Raw genomic sequence first — 14432 nt, 5'->3', positions numbered from 1 at the left:
CTGTGATCAAATTCTTGTAGCTGATGATGGACGAAGGTAACGTGCTCTGTATTTTCAGAGTGGAGCTTCCTTAGATTTCCTGCATCTCAGTATCCTTAAAGATGTGTTAAAACACAGTGTCCCTCTCCTCAGATGAGAAACAAAGCTTCAAAACAGCAGCTTGTCAAAAACTCGCCCTGAGCTTGCTTTGGCTTTCAATCATTTATAGTCTTGGAACCCACCAACGTTTAAGAAGAGAAAAAACCCAAACTAGTGTGAAACAGCTGTCCCCAGTTACCACCTCTCAGTCAAGTGTCTTTGCATTGCTGAGCTTTGCCTTCCCTGAGAGGGTTCTCAGAGCAGCACAGCGTCACCCATCCTGCTCCAAAAGCCATTGTGCTCTAAATTTGCACCTAAGCTCTAAAACTCATTCCCATGTAGACAAGCCATCACTTAGCTCTCCTTGCTCGGTCATTTTATTGTCATTGTTACCAATTCACCCACAGGGCACCGTTTGAGGTCCTCCTGTAGTTGATAACCTGAATGTGATTGAACTGCAGACTGAGCTCGACCTTCCCAATCTGTTCTTGTGACACTTCATCTGGAATTCACATTTTGCACGTGGCTGTTACCACAGTTGGTTCTCCAGTTTCCACTTGGCCAGTGGTCAGTCTCAGTTTTTTCACTTGTAATATATCTGCTTTGGTGTCTCTTTTTGGTCTTTATGCAAGGCTGTGGTCGAAACACTTAATATTTTAAATTGGCACGGCCAAACTTCTGTTGAAGCTTTTTAATTTCACAGACTTTTTACTCACATAATTGTCACTAGAAACTTGTGAGCTTTCACCTTGTCTCCTAAACTTGCCAAAAGTCTTGCTTATTTTTCCTTGTTAACATAACTGTAGTTTCATAAGCACCAAATCATTGATCATGTTCCCAGGAAAAATTCTTTTTGTGGGCTCCTGCAGTTACTCCTATACAGTGATTCTTGCATTAACCCTGGGACTTTAGGAGCAGTGTGTGCTGTTGGGATGTTGTTGTTCATGGAACACTTTCAGTTTCAAATATAGTTTGGTTTGTTTGCCTGTTGAGCCCAGTTGTTTGGAGACAACACGACCAGCAACAGACATCTCTCTGTTTTTCTTGCTGTGGGAAAATATCATGGAAAGAAGCTGGGGATTACTGATATTTAAGATCTCAGCTGGTGGTGAAAGCCCAGCAAGCAGGAGCTGCATTTCTGGAAGATGATCACCATGAAGAAACCTTCCAGGAGGGATGGGAGGACACTAATGCTCTGCTGCCTTTGAGCTGGGAGGAAATGCAAGTGAGGAGAATGGAACCCTTCCAAGGAAATGGCTATAATGTCTGTCTTCTAATCACACATCAGGTGACATTCTTGCTTAAAGCAGGGAAAGAGCCTGGACCTCTTTCCCAAGGACCTCCAGAAAGCTGCTGACAATGCTGGAGCCAACCAAGTTACCAAAGGAGGTGAAGCAGGTTCCTGATAATTTCCCTACTGCCACTGTCCAAAAGGGAGAGCCCCAGGAACAAGTAACAAGGAAGCTGAAGCCACTGAGCTCCTGAGACTCAAGTGAGCTGCTGGATAAGTTATCCCCATCCCAGGCATCTTTTACAGGTTGTTGTTTTCAGCAGTGCATCTGATTTTGTGATAACAGACTGAAAACCAGCTGCTGAAGATGATGGATCCTGGACATGTAACTGCTGTGGGCAACATTTGGTAGCCCTGGTTGTGTGGTTGAGGGCTTATTCCTGAGCCTGCACAGCAGCCTGTCACTTTTATGTTGCCAGCCCCTAGGGATGCATGGACTGGCTTTCAGGGTCAAGCTGAAGTTAAAACTACCTTTATTTTAAAATACTTCTCCCCTCCTCTTTCACCAAAATAAATATTGTGTCTTTAGGAAACACCAGTCTCTCTCCTGTTTTCAGATGAAAACTCCCAAGAATACAAATAAGAAAGACAGTTCCAAAGTCCCAGGGCAGTGCAGTGCCTCTTCTATTCAGCACCTCACTTGCTAGTGCATTTCCTTGCAAGTTGTACTTGTTTTCTCTTTTTTTCTGTTAAGAAACTGGCTTTGAAGGGGCTTGTAAGCTTTTATCAGCCAAAATTTCCTTTGACAGGTCTCTGAAAATCCCTGCAGAAGATGAGCAGAGCAGAAAACCCAACTTGGGTGCCCTCCTTGTTTCTGTTTCCTCCTTACCTTCTCTGTTCCAGCTCCTCTTTTGGGGTTTTCTGGAAGTCTGGCTTCAGGCAAGGTCAGGCTTACTTCAGGTCTCGTAGTAGCTAGAAATGTTCAGGTTCTCTATGTCCTTGTGGTTGTTTAGGTAATATAAATATATATATGTATATATATTTCTTTGCTAAAAAAATAAATTTAAAGATCTTCTGGCCTTCTCCTATTCTTCTCCAGTGAGATTTGTGGTGCTTGAGCTTGAACTGAAAGGGAGGGCACAGTGTATGACTGCAAGCAATGCAAAATATCAGTAATGCACTGGCATTGATTTGGTTTTATAGCATTTCTCCCAGCTGGGATTCGAAACAAGCTGTTCTCATCCCCTTATTTACAGGGAGTCAGCCCTATCTGGGAGAGCTCTCCCTCTGCCAGCACCCGTTATCAGGCTGCTCACCAGCAAAAGGGACATCAGCCAAGAAGCAGGCATCTCTCAGCCTCGTGGTGACAGCAGAGAGGGGCTCTGTGTCAGAGGCTCTGGCTCTGAGCAGACAGTGGTGTGGCCAGACACGCTTTAATCTGCTTCCTGTCTCCCGTTCACTCGTGTTGTGTTCTGTCCCTCATTGCACAAACTGCAGCTCGGGGTCAGGCCTTTGACAGAGGAGGATCTGTGAGATCCCAGCGTAGCAGCTTGGGTTTGTGATGTCCTTGCTGTCCATTCTCTTGCTCTTGGGAAGTTGGCAGGGGAGTTTCTTGAGCAGCAGTGTCGTTGTCCTGGCCGGGATGGGATGAGCTGCTCTGTTCCTGCCCTGCACCCCAACTCTTTATTTAGCCTGGGTGCTGAGTTGCTCTGGAGCAGCCTTGGCTGGAGGCTTTCCCTCAGCAGATCTGTTCTTGAACTCTCTCCATTTGTGTGGTGAAGCTTCAGCTTCTGCACACCCAAGGCTGTGCCTCTGCTTTGTCACACCACGGAGCGCACGGGCAGCTCTCCAGCAGTCTGGCTCAAACTGCTGCTGTGCTTAAAACTCCCATGCCATTTGTCTGTCTGAAGGAAAGGATAAAGTCTCTAGCTTGGTGTTTCAATGGCAACCTAATCTCTGGCTCTCTGCTGCCTGGATGGTTGCCTCCAGCTGCCAGTAAATCCAGAGATACCCAGATTATAACCCTTGTTCTGAGCAGTGGTTTTGCTGCAGCAGCTGCAGGCTGAGGTACAATCCTGTCCTGCTTGGGACACTGCACTCCTCGGGGCTCAGGGAGAAGGGTGCTCTCAAAGACCTGGCAAAGAGACCTGCACTCAGTTGCTGGAGATTTTGTGACTTCTTCTGCCTTTGGTCCAGCAATGCCACCTCACCTGTAAGATAAGAACAGTGCTGCTTTTGTCTTGCTGTGTTTTATGACTCTGAGAATAGGACAGCCTCTTGTGATACCCTAGTTGACCCAAACCAGCCTACTTTTGATTGAAGTATTTGTGCTGTGGTCAGTAAGACAGTGTCTCAGGAGGTGAATGAATGGGATGAACAGCCTTGGCACACTCCCTACTCCAAACTATTGTTGCTACAGAAATCCCCATCTCACCTCTGTGAACATGCTGTGAGGGTATTCTGACTCCTCTCTTACTTGTGCCACCCTAGAAAAAGAATGTTCCCAGCAAGGCTGTGTGAGTTTTTATCCTGCTGTGCTCTGCTGGACTCTGTGGGCACACACCTGTCCCACTCTGCCCTTGGAGCCTCCTGTGCCTGCAGCACTTTCTGCCTTCAGAATCTGAAGATTCTGCTGGAAACCCACAGCTGGCTTGTGCAGGGATGGGATTTCCTGCTCTCTCTACTTTAGTAAGAGCCACTAAAACTCCAAACATTAAGTTACTCATCTGTTGGCTTTAAACATCACTCAAAGGTGAGAGAGATGGAGGGAAGAGTGTTCTTGCAACACAGCAAACCTGGGCTGTGATGCCCTTTCCAGCTGTGCCAGTCCCTGCATGTTTTTTCCTTTCAGTTTTTGTAGCTGGTTTGGCTTATCACAAGGGCTCTGTACTTTTAATGACGTTTTTAATGTAAGAAGGCTGCACATCTTGCATGGATCATTCTTGTTTGGTGTTTCTGAATGCTGGGGTTTCTTTTTTTTTAATTTTTTTTTGTTCTTTTTGTTTAAACTGAACACATTACTGCTCCTGGAGGGATTTTTACAAGCCAGCTTGTAGAATAACAAAAAAGGAATTCTGCAGGCTCATCCATTTTGGTCTTGTCTGCTTTTGAAAACTCCATTGCTACAGGGTCAGTAGGAGAAGTTGGGGATCTGTCACCCAGGAGATTGGCCTGTAGCTGACGTTTCTCCTCAGTTCCAGAGCTAATAATGCCACAGGGAAATCCTTCTCTCTTTCTTGCTTTCCAGTCAATTGAATAATAAATCCCAGAGCTTATTCCAGTGCATTAGGATTGCTATTTGAAGTCCTGTTACACATAAACTCTTTTATGTGTTTAATTCCCTTATGACTCTACATCTTGGAGAGAAACAGGCTTGGAGAAAGATGTCTGCTCTCCCATGCACACAGGGATGGAAATGGAGGATCAGCAGTGCTCCTGCACGCAGGGTGGAGGCTCTGGCAGTGCAGGGTTAGAGCTGCAGCACAAAGGGGCATTCTCAGGTGTGGAACAATGTGGATGGCTGTGTGTGCTGCCTGGGCACAGGTGGAGGGGCCACCTGCTCTGTGGGCTGTGCTGAGGCCCAGGTGTGCTCAGGCAGCTGACTGAGGGCTTTTGATCTCGCTCAGACATTGTCTGAACACTCTTCCTCCTCACTGGTGGAAGTGCTGCTCTGCAACAGCACTGAGATGTGATTGTTAATAGAGGCAGGAGCTGATGATAACTCTGGTGGCACAGAAACATCTGTCTGTGTCCTCAGTCTTTTTCTTCTTAAGACTGAGAGACTGTAAATTATTGCTGTTTACAGTGTGGCATGGGAGCTGTATAAGTTTTGTTTCCTGGGTTTTAGTCTCTGGCTAAGTTGTGCAAACCAGACATGTCCAGAGCTAAACAGAGTCCTCTTCCTCCCCTTTGGCAGAGGCAGGAGACACGTACAATGACCTCCAGTGCTCCTGCAGCTGCAGGGTTTTTATCCAGTGTCTGCAGGAGCATATTTGAAACTCCTCTGGTTACATTTTTCTCTGGGAAGTAATGCCTTTGTGCTGGGGAAGCTGGAAGAGCTGGGGCTGCAGGAAAAAGAGCACAGGTCTCATTCACAGGGATGGTCTCTGCCGTGCCTGTGAGCTGCAAAGATGCTCCTTGCCCCTGCAGCAGCTGTGGCACTGATTTGAGGTGAATTGTCTTGTCTGTGTTCACAGAGGAGCTCCCTGGTGTAATCAGTGTCTGGTAGGCTTTGAGAGGACAGTTATGATGGTCTGTCTGGAGTGAGGGAGGTGGTGTTGGGAACCACATATATTCCTGATAACTCGTCTGAGCTCTCAACAACCTCCCTTCTTTCCAAGCACTTCAGGCTGTGGTTACTTCACTTGATATATCTGAAATGTGATTTCAGAACACCCTGATTTTCTATGGGGAGTTTTGGCATGTCTGTATATCAGGGCATGGGTAAAAAGTTAGAGGCTCTACCACAAGCTTTGTTCTGAACTTCTTTTAAAGCAGAGGTAGCACTTGTTATAATGAAGGTCCACTGTCCCTGAAGGACAATATGCCAGTTACATGCACAGGGTTGGACCCACTAGGGTTGCTATGTGACTTCATTGCCATGAGAGTAGCAGGCAAAAGAAAGCCTTGGATTCCTTGGTTTCCAGATTCTTTGCCAGTCAAAAAAAAAGCAAGTTCATTCCTCTTGTTATCCTGAAACCCACCATGAAGGGATGGTGAAACTTTCAACCTGGGACTTGAATAAAAATGAAGGAGAAGCCTCTGGAGGTCGCTGAGGTCTCCTGGGGCATGAGCTGCAGTGGCTGAATGAACACAGTGACAAAACCTTCTCTTGCCATGTGGAAAGGAGTTTCACGCCTTCCCTCTCCTGGGGTCCTTGGGCACAAACAGCTTTGTTTGGGAGTGTCAAAGGGCAGGGCAGATGCAGGATGGGGGGAAGGCATTTCCTGAGTGTGACAGGCTGTCCTGCCTGGGTCATGGCAGAGATCACGCCTGTCTCTTTGACCTGGTTTCTGAGGCTTTGATCCAAGAATGTGACACTCTTCCCCTTTGCCGTGTCAGGTCTGGCTGTTGTGTTCAGTGACACTTCCTTGAGGGGGGGGGGACACATCCTTGTGTGCTGAGGCGTGAGACTTTCTGGCTGCCATCCTTCTATGTGTCCTGACCTCTCCAGTACTCCCAGCTTCATACCCCCAGATCAGTTCATCAGTCATCTCTCCCCAGATTACCACTTCCTGAGCAGTCACTTAAAGACACAAGCAAGAGGCATTGCTTCCCAAATGATGATTGCCTGTGGACAAGCCTGTCTGACAGGGATCAGGCAGTCTCCAAGGACAGGCAGGTCTAGTTTGTGGTCTAGTAACAGCAGCAGCTGCTGATTGAGCTTTCTGGGTTCTTCCCTGGGAGTTGCTCCACTCCCTGGGACCCTGTTATGAAGCCTCAGCAAACATTTTGGGGAATGCCATCTGTCTCTTGCAGCAGAGTGGCAGGTCCTGGTGGTTTGCTTCTCTGTGAAGGCTTCCAAGTCTTCTGCTGAAGAGGAGTGTGTGTGCTGAGCACATCCTTTGGCTGTCTGGGGAGCAAAGCAGTGCAGGTTGTGGCTCATCTTAAACTCATCTCTTCCTGTGGTTTGGCAGATTTCTATGCCAGTGTTTGTGGCTTGGGTGACATCCAAGGGAAAGGCCTCCCTATTCTGCTACCAATCCTTTTTTTCTGCCTGTTGTGTTTTCCACATGTTTTTTTCATTCTAAGGCTTCTGATCTTTAACAGGTATCTTCCTTCCCTATCCTTTTTCCATATGGCTTTTTTCCCCTCTCCTTCAAGTGTCAGACAGTGGTGATGCTTTGCTGAAGGCACTTTCTTTGCTCCCCTCCTGGAATAGCTGTCAGAAATCTGCATGATGTGATGACACAGGCAACAACAGACCTTGGTGCCACGTCAAAAACTGAGGGGAAAAGGATGCCATGAGGAACAACAGAGCAACTTCAGAACAAATTGGAGCTTGCAAGCTGGGACCACTTCACATGTGTGACTGCAGGATGCTGAACAGAGCTGCAAACATCAGAACTCTTCCAGGAAATTCAGGGTGGGTGGTAGACTGTGACAGCTGAGCTCCACGTCTGTCATGCCCTGAGAAGTCCTCGCTCATTTGAGGATTAAACTGCAGCTACTTCCCCGACACAGAACTGCTGCCAAGATTCCAGTCTGGCTCGAGCCACTCTCCACACTTCATAATGAAGTTTGAGAGAGCTTTAACATCTTGGTGTTGGCAGAAACATGGGTTTAAAATCACGGTGTGGTTGGAGACTAGCTGGCTCTGGACACTGGTAACAAGGCTGGAGACTTTCATCTCAAGGTCAGATCCAGCTGTGGTGTCAGTGACAAAGCCATGAACTTCTGACTGATGGTTCGGGGCTTACGCGTGGAAAGATGTCTTGAGTCCAACGCCAGGACCTGGAGTTGGGAGGCTTTGGTTCAGATCCTGAGTTCTGCCAGAGCTATTCTGAGAGACCCTCAGCAAGACATTTGAAGTCTTTGTGCCTTAGGTCTCTCTGTTAGGAAGCACTGAAGGTCAACCTCCATCAGTGTGCTGCCAAGTCCTCAAACTCACTCCTGGCTGGGAACTCCTGAATACCACTGGATGCAGGAGTGCAAAGAACTCAGTGGGACAAGCTGGCTCTGTCCAGCTCCTATCAGACAAGTGCCTGGATCCCAGTTATTAGCAGGATTAGCAGTGACTGGTGAGCTTTCTGGCAGCTCCAGGGGTGAGGAACATCATGTTCTCAGGGGGCAGCGCTGCTCTCCCATGGCTGGGTGATGCCGTTCCCAGTGCAGGAGGAAGCTCGTGCAGCTCCCCAGTGGCTATGGGAGAACGTGGTTTCTGTGTTTGGCAGCTGGCACAAATCATCAGCAACAGCTTCCTGAGCAATGAGTTTCCCAAAGACTCTGTTAACCACGACTGAGCTGCTCCCTTCTTTCCAAGACACACATGGGCAGCCTCTCCTGGCAAGGCTTTGTTACTGCTCCTGGAGTAACCAGCACCGTCACTCAGCTCTGTCCTGGGTGCACACCTGTGCCTGCCTCCCCTTGGAGCATTTTGGATGGGATTCAGTGCTCTGCCTCCTGCTGGCACTGCAGGGGGAGGCTTCTTCCCTGGGGACAGGGTGCTCAGGGCTTGTGTCTGCCTGGCTTGGAGAGAGAAGCATAAGCTGCAGCCTGCAACACTGTAATCCCAAAGCTTCAGACTCCATGTGTGTGCCAAATTCCTTTGGCTGTTAACTAAGGGTAGGAATTTCGAGGGGAGCTTGTGGAGTACGACTTCTGTGTTTGCTTTCAGCTTCATGAATAGCAGCAGTGACTTGTTTGGCTGTATACTGGGAAAACTCCGGTTTGCCAGCTTTGAAGAGCTGCTGTTTTAAAGGAAAAGCTGGCACTTAGGCAACTGTCTGTTTAGTGTTGACTTCAGAATCACCAGTGCCTTGCACAGGTCTGTTGTGTCTGCAGGTAGCCCTCCAGTTTCTGGTGGGGCTTGGCAGTGCCTGTGCTGGGATTGGGATCCTGGGAGTGCTGTGCAGGACACTGAGCTCCCAAACCTGTCCTGCACAGGCAGTGGTGAAGAAAGTGTGACCCTGTTTCAGATGGGGAGAACGGGTCAGCCAGCTGGAAAAAAGGCTCCATGAGCATCACTGATGTAGTTGTCACGCTGATGGGTTGGTAAAGCCCAGATCTGAGTGTTGGGAGAGGGGAAGACAGCGGAGAGATTGGAAGCTCTATTAGTACTGAGTGAGGAAAGGCTCATGCCAGCCTTTGTTCAATGTCAGAGAAATCCTCGTGGAGGCAAAATGCAGGAAACAGTCACCATCTCACCCAGGGGCTGCAGAGTAGCAGAGATCTGCACAAAGCCATCCTGGTGTTACCTGGGGGGACGTGTGGGGAAGAGCCAGAAGGGCACAAGGGATTAAGGAGGAAAATAAAAGGTGTTGAATCAGACCCACCCTGAAGTAAAACGTCACTCTGTTATTTTGTGTGACTCTCTTCTGTAGCTGGGGGTGGCTGGGTGCTCTGGGGATGTATCCAGGCAGGAAGATGTGCTGTGGATTAGCAGCAACACCACCCTTGGGTAGGTAAGTGCATTCCACTGACCCCTTGTTTGTGTTAGTTACAGGACTCTCATCAGGCCCACCTACAAAATGTCCTACAGAACTGTGACCACGCTGGAGTGGAGGTGCTGTCCTGGCTTCACAGGGAGCAACTGTGAGGAGGGTGAGTTATCCAGCAGTGCATCTCTCCTTATGGAGCAGCAAGGATGGATGGGCTGAGTTCAGCTGGCTTTTGTTCCTTAACTTGCCCTATGCCTCTCAAACAGAGGAACAAATCACCTGTTCTCTTCACTGCCCTCCTTATCGGAGTGTCACACACCAGCTCTGGAACACAGAGCACACTGAATGGCTGCAAACAGCCCTGAACAGGGAGGGGGAAGGAAATGAAGGAATGGGTACTCAGGGATGACCTGAATATAGATGTGCTTGTGCTTGGCATCCCCATTGCACAGTCCTGCAGAAAATGCACTTGCTCCATATTACTGTGTTACCTTCTCCATGTTCCCTGTCATCACCATCAGTTGCTGTACCTGCTGAAAGCTGGTCCTTGAATGGCTGCTTCTGAAAGTTTTATGCCTGTAAGGTCTGGACATAAATAATATGTGTTCCCAGAAAGCTTTGAATTAAATCAGCACCTTTGGTTTCCTTTTCCACCTGCTCCCTGACTTATGGGTACAACACTTAGGTTGCACAGTGCATGTGAAAACACAGTTCTGGGTTTGGCATTTGATCTTTCACACAGAGGAAAACAGAGCAGGAAGAAAAGAAGGTATTCTCTCTTCTTTTTTTTTTTAAATCATAGTAGACAAAAAGGGCATGTTTTGCATTTCCCTTCCTAATGTTTTCTACTTTAACTGTTGCTTCTGGAGGTTTAAAACAAGTCCTGCTTCTCCATCAAGTTTCATGTTTAGGCATTAAAGCATCTGCTCAATTTGACATGAGGTTTCATGGCTTGTGAGTGGGAGGAACTGGGCCTTGAGTGTTCTGTCCATTTGCATCAGGTCAGCTCAGCCTGTCTCTGGCAGCTGAAGGGTCACTGGGATGTCCAGCACCTCTCAGACTCTGCTGCTTGTGATATCTTCATGCTGATCACACAGTTTGGGCAAATCTCTAGCTAGGAAGTTGTCTCCTTACAGTCACAAAGAATGCTGGTTGCAGACAGCAGCTCCCTCCAGGCTGCTGAGGGAACAATAGCTTCCCAGAAGCTCAAGAAAAGCCTTAAAAAGTGGCAAAGCTACCCCAAAACTGCAGTCTGCTTGGAGAGAGCTTTGCATTTCAACTGCTAAAAGGGGTGAGCCTGAGACAGAGAAGATGCTGTGTGCAGCTTGGAGCTTTACCTGCCGCTGCAGGGGAGAGGGGACCTAAGGATGGTGGCAGAGCTGGCACTTCCAGAGCAGCTGCAGCTCAGGGTGAGAGGACCTGCCCAGGGAACTGGGAAGCCCTTGAGCAGAGCCCGCTGGTGCCTGTGGGTTTGGACAGGTGTGAGTAATTCCAGCTCAGGGGTGCACAGGAGAGAATCCAGCTCCCTCCTGCAGTGCCAGAGCTGCCTCAGCACAGCCCGTGGAAATAAAAAGCCAACATAAGCTTGTTTGAGCAAGTGGAGCTCACAGGAGCAGGTCTGTGGAACGAGGTGACAATTTTATGCAGTTAGTTTGCAAGGTGGAAGTGTTCTTCTGGGCTTGGATATGGTTTGTGGAGTGGGAGCAGAAAGCCAGTAGCAAGCCCTCACTTTCATGTGTGAGATCCTTTTTACCTTTTTTTTTTTCTTTCCCTAAAACATCTGGTGCTACTGACAGTCCCATACTCTTGAAATGAGGAGAAAAATAAAGAAGTACCCATTTCTAGTACAACAGAGCTGTGCCACTGAGTTTCCAATGTCAACACTGCTGCTAGTGGTGTGCACAGCACCTTGAGCTGTCCATCAGTTCTAAAATGGAAGCATTTACCTACTCCTTATGTTAATTCTTAGTGTCACTTGGAAATGTAAATAAGAGAGGCTAAAAACAGCGTTTTGGCAACCTGATATAAAGCCTTTTGTACTTTCTGTGCTCTCTCCTACTGCAAGTTTGGTTCCTCTGAGAGGGTGGGATGTTTACATCTGTGTGAGTCCTTCCTGGAAACAGCAGACAAAAGGAAACAGGAAACAGAAAACTAAACTGAAACAAAACAAAACCAGGGCAGTGGTGAAGCCACAGGGAATTAGCAGGGTAGAACTTCAAAATGCTTTCACTTTTTTTCGGTATTTAATTAGATTTCTTCTCAATATTCCATGTCACTTGGATGCACAGCTGGTGCTCTTGCAGCTGATGTGAGGCAGGTCTGGCTGGAGGCAGAGTGGACCTGCACTGTTTTTAACTTGCCTTCTTGCTGTGTTGCAAACAATCCAGTTCTCTGGCAGTGACTACTCTCCATGTGCCAGCACAAGGGCAGCTGCAGTGGCTCTGGGCTTCCTCTGCCAGAGGTCTCCTGTTTCCAGAGACTGAAGGAAAACGTTTTCCTTCCCAATGAGTCCTGGAATAGCGAGGTTGCATTTTCATCAGTAGGATGGACTGGAGATAAGACTGATCAAGCACAGAGGAGTTGTGTGTGTGTGTGTGGGAATGGCTGCAGGGTCCCTTCTTCAGACTGGTGGTGGCCTTTGTGTCTTGATGCTTGAGAGATCTATAACTTTTATGGATTCCTCCTTTTAATCCCCAGTGAACAGGGTTAATATTTACTCCTTTTCTGTGCTGTTCTGAAACAGTGTCTTTGGGGGAGCCAGTGCAGCATATCTGGAGCACAGATTATTTTTACTAGCTGTCCTTATATCAAGCCTTCCTTGCCCTTTGAAAATTTATTTCTTTTAGCATTTTATGAGGGGAGACAGGACGGGGAGAGGGCGAACAAGGAGGAAACAAGTCAAAGAATTTGCACTCGTTCAGAGGCTGCAGTGCAGTTATTTGTGACATGCTCCTCTTGTGACGTCCCAAAGGGCAGGTCAGCTTCCCTTTGCTAAGGAAGCAGTTCAGTGTGGGTGTCTAATCCCAAAATATGACAGAGTTCTGATGAGACCAAATTGCTGGAACACACCTTTGGTGGGAAAGCCCCCCTGCCACAGTAACACCCTGTGCTCTGAGAGAGCAACATGATAAATGCAATTCACTGTAACACTGTGCTCTGAGAGAGCAACATGATAAATGCAATTCACTGTTAAAGTGTCTCGATCCTCAGCTGATAAGTTTAGCTTGAGACAGTAACCACTGAACTGTCACCAGCTGGCAGGCACCTACATTAATGCTGAAGGCTGCACATTTTCACATTTAAATTATCTGGAGAATTTAACTCTTGCATTGGAGGTGACAGAGAGCAGCAGCATCTGGAGGAAGCCCAGCTTTAGAGGTGGATGGAGATTTTGCTCTCAGTGGGCTATTAATTCACTGAGGTAGGGATGGTTTCCAATCTGTTTCCTTTTTTAAGCTGACACAGTTGGGGCTTTCCCCCCTTCCCTTCATTGCTTTCCCCTCACCCAAAGGTGTGTCAACACTTGAAAGGTCTCCAGTTCCTTCACTGGTTTTGGAGAACTGTGACCAGCTGGATGAGTTGATAGTTAAAAATCACCAGTTGTACCAGGCCTTCCCAAAGGGCTTCTTGCAACTTTCTTGGATGGAGAAAGAGACTTGATGCAAACAAGTCTGCTGAATATAACTGTCACTAGATGCTAACTTTTATTTTCCAGTTTCAGGGTTTTTTTGTTTTGTTTTGTTTAAACTGGAGCCCAAGCCCAGGACAGGAAATGAATCCACTGAGCCACCCAGTCTGCTGACTGCTGATATAAAGAACATATGGATGAGGGCAGTGCAGAGGTGAAGTGGTTTAGTTGTTGCAATCATGCATCAAGCTGATTGATTTGAATCCAAGATGATGCTGACATTTCAACTCAGCCTTTTTTTGTTTTTCTATATGGCTGAAAGTTCAAAGGCAAGTGCAACCTCCTGGGAGAGGAAAAGTGTCCCCAGCAAGTTCAGGGGCTCGGTGTGCTGCCCTAGAGCTCTCCAGCTAGGCAAGGTCTTATTTCCCTTTACAATTATAACATGGCTTTCTTTCTTGTTTGTTTGTACTGCTTGAGTTTGGGACAGTGGCCAGGATCCTGTTTACCCCAGAAGTAGATTGATGGTAGGCAGCTTAGCTGTTTGGGCACGAAGCAGCTCCCAGAGTAACCTCAGCACCTCTGAAGTGGTGCCATTGTGATTCCAAGCTGAGAAAATGGAAGAGAAGGCAATGGGAGTCAAGAGACATCTCACTGCCTGCCAAATTGCTGCAAAATCCCTGTACAGTGGTGTTTTGCCACTTCAGCCATAAAGTAAAAGCTTCCATTTGACCAGTGGAATTCTCCAGAGGTGTCTTCCTCAGTGCCCTCTGGTTCCCTGGGCATTTCTGGGCTGCCAAGGTGTGGCAGACTGAGAGTCTTTCCCTTCAAGTTTGGATCTGGCAGGTACAGGTCTCTCCTAGAGGCTGGTTCAGTAATTCCTGGAGTGAAATGTGACTTTTTTCTCATTTTGAGACCTTTGAAATCAAGTCTGACATTGGTTCCACAGAGCATATTTGCTTCTGAAAATATCATCTCATGCCAAAGTTTAGTGTTTATTGGATGCAACAAGTGAATTATGTGAATATAGACTATTGAGTGCAACCTGAATTCCCTAATAATTATCCAGTTAGTAAGTTAGGTGGTAAAATGTGAGAACTGTCTCTGCAAACCTGCCCTCCAAAATATTTCATGAAAAAGCATCAAAACACGTTGACCACCCTTGATGGAATTGCTGATGTGTGAAAGTGGCTTTCTGAGCAGTGATGTTTGTGTTCCTGGAGTACACAGGTATCTACTCCAATATTTTACTCCATGATCTCCACATCCTGCTCCATGGGTTATGCCTCCTTCTGCTCGTGGTTCTGGTGGTCCCTTCAACGTGAAGCTCCACCAGAAACTTCCCAAACTACCCTCTGATGTGTCACCCAGTTTCCATCCTCTCCCATCAGTGTTCTGA

The 14432-nt window shown here is 47.5% G+C and overlaps 1 protein-coding gene across 1 annotated transcript in view; it reads left to right on the top strand.

Moving 5' to 3' along the window:
• The window catches only part of COL26A1 (collagen type XXVI alpha 1 chain), a 158664-nt gene that overhangs the window by 23688 nt on the left and 120544 nt on the right, over positions 1-14432 (top strand). Inside the window, 1 exon segment of the mRNA XM_050322047.1 lies at positions 9468-9571. Coding sequence (XP_050178004.1) covers positions 9468-9571 — 104 coding nt within the window.

The sequence above is a fragment of the Myiozetetes cayanensis genome, unplaced genomic scaffold (genome assembly GCF_022539395.1).
Source record: "Myiozetetes cayanensis isolate MyiCay16 unplaced genomic scaffold, myiCay2020 scf27, whole genome shotgun sequence".
NCBI lineage: Eukaryota > Metazoa > Chordata > Aves > Passeriformes > Tyrannidae > Myiozetetes > Myiozetetes cayanensis.
Note: the sequence above shows the minus strand (reverse complement) of the source record. Positions and strands in the feature narration are given on the sequence as shown.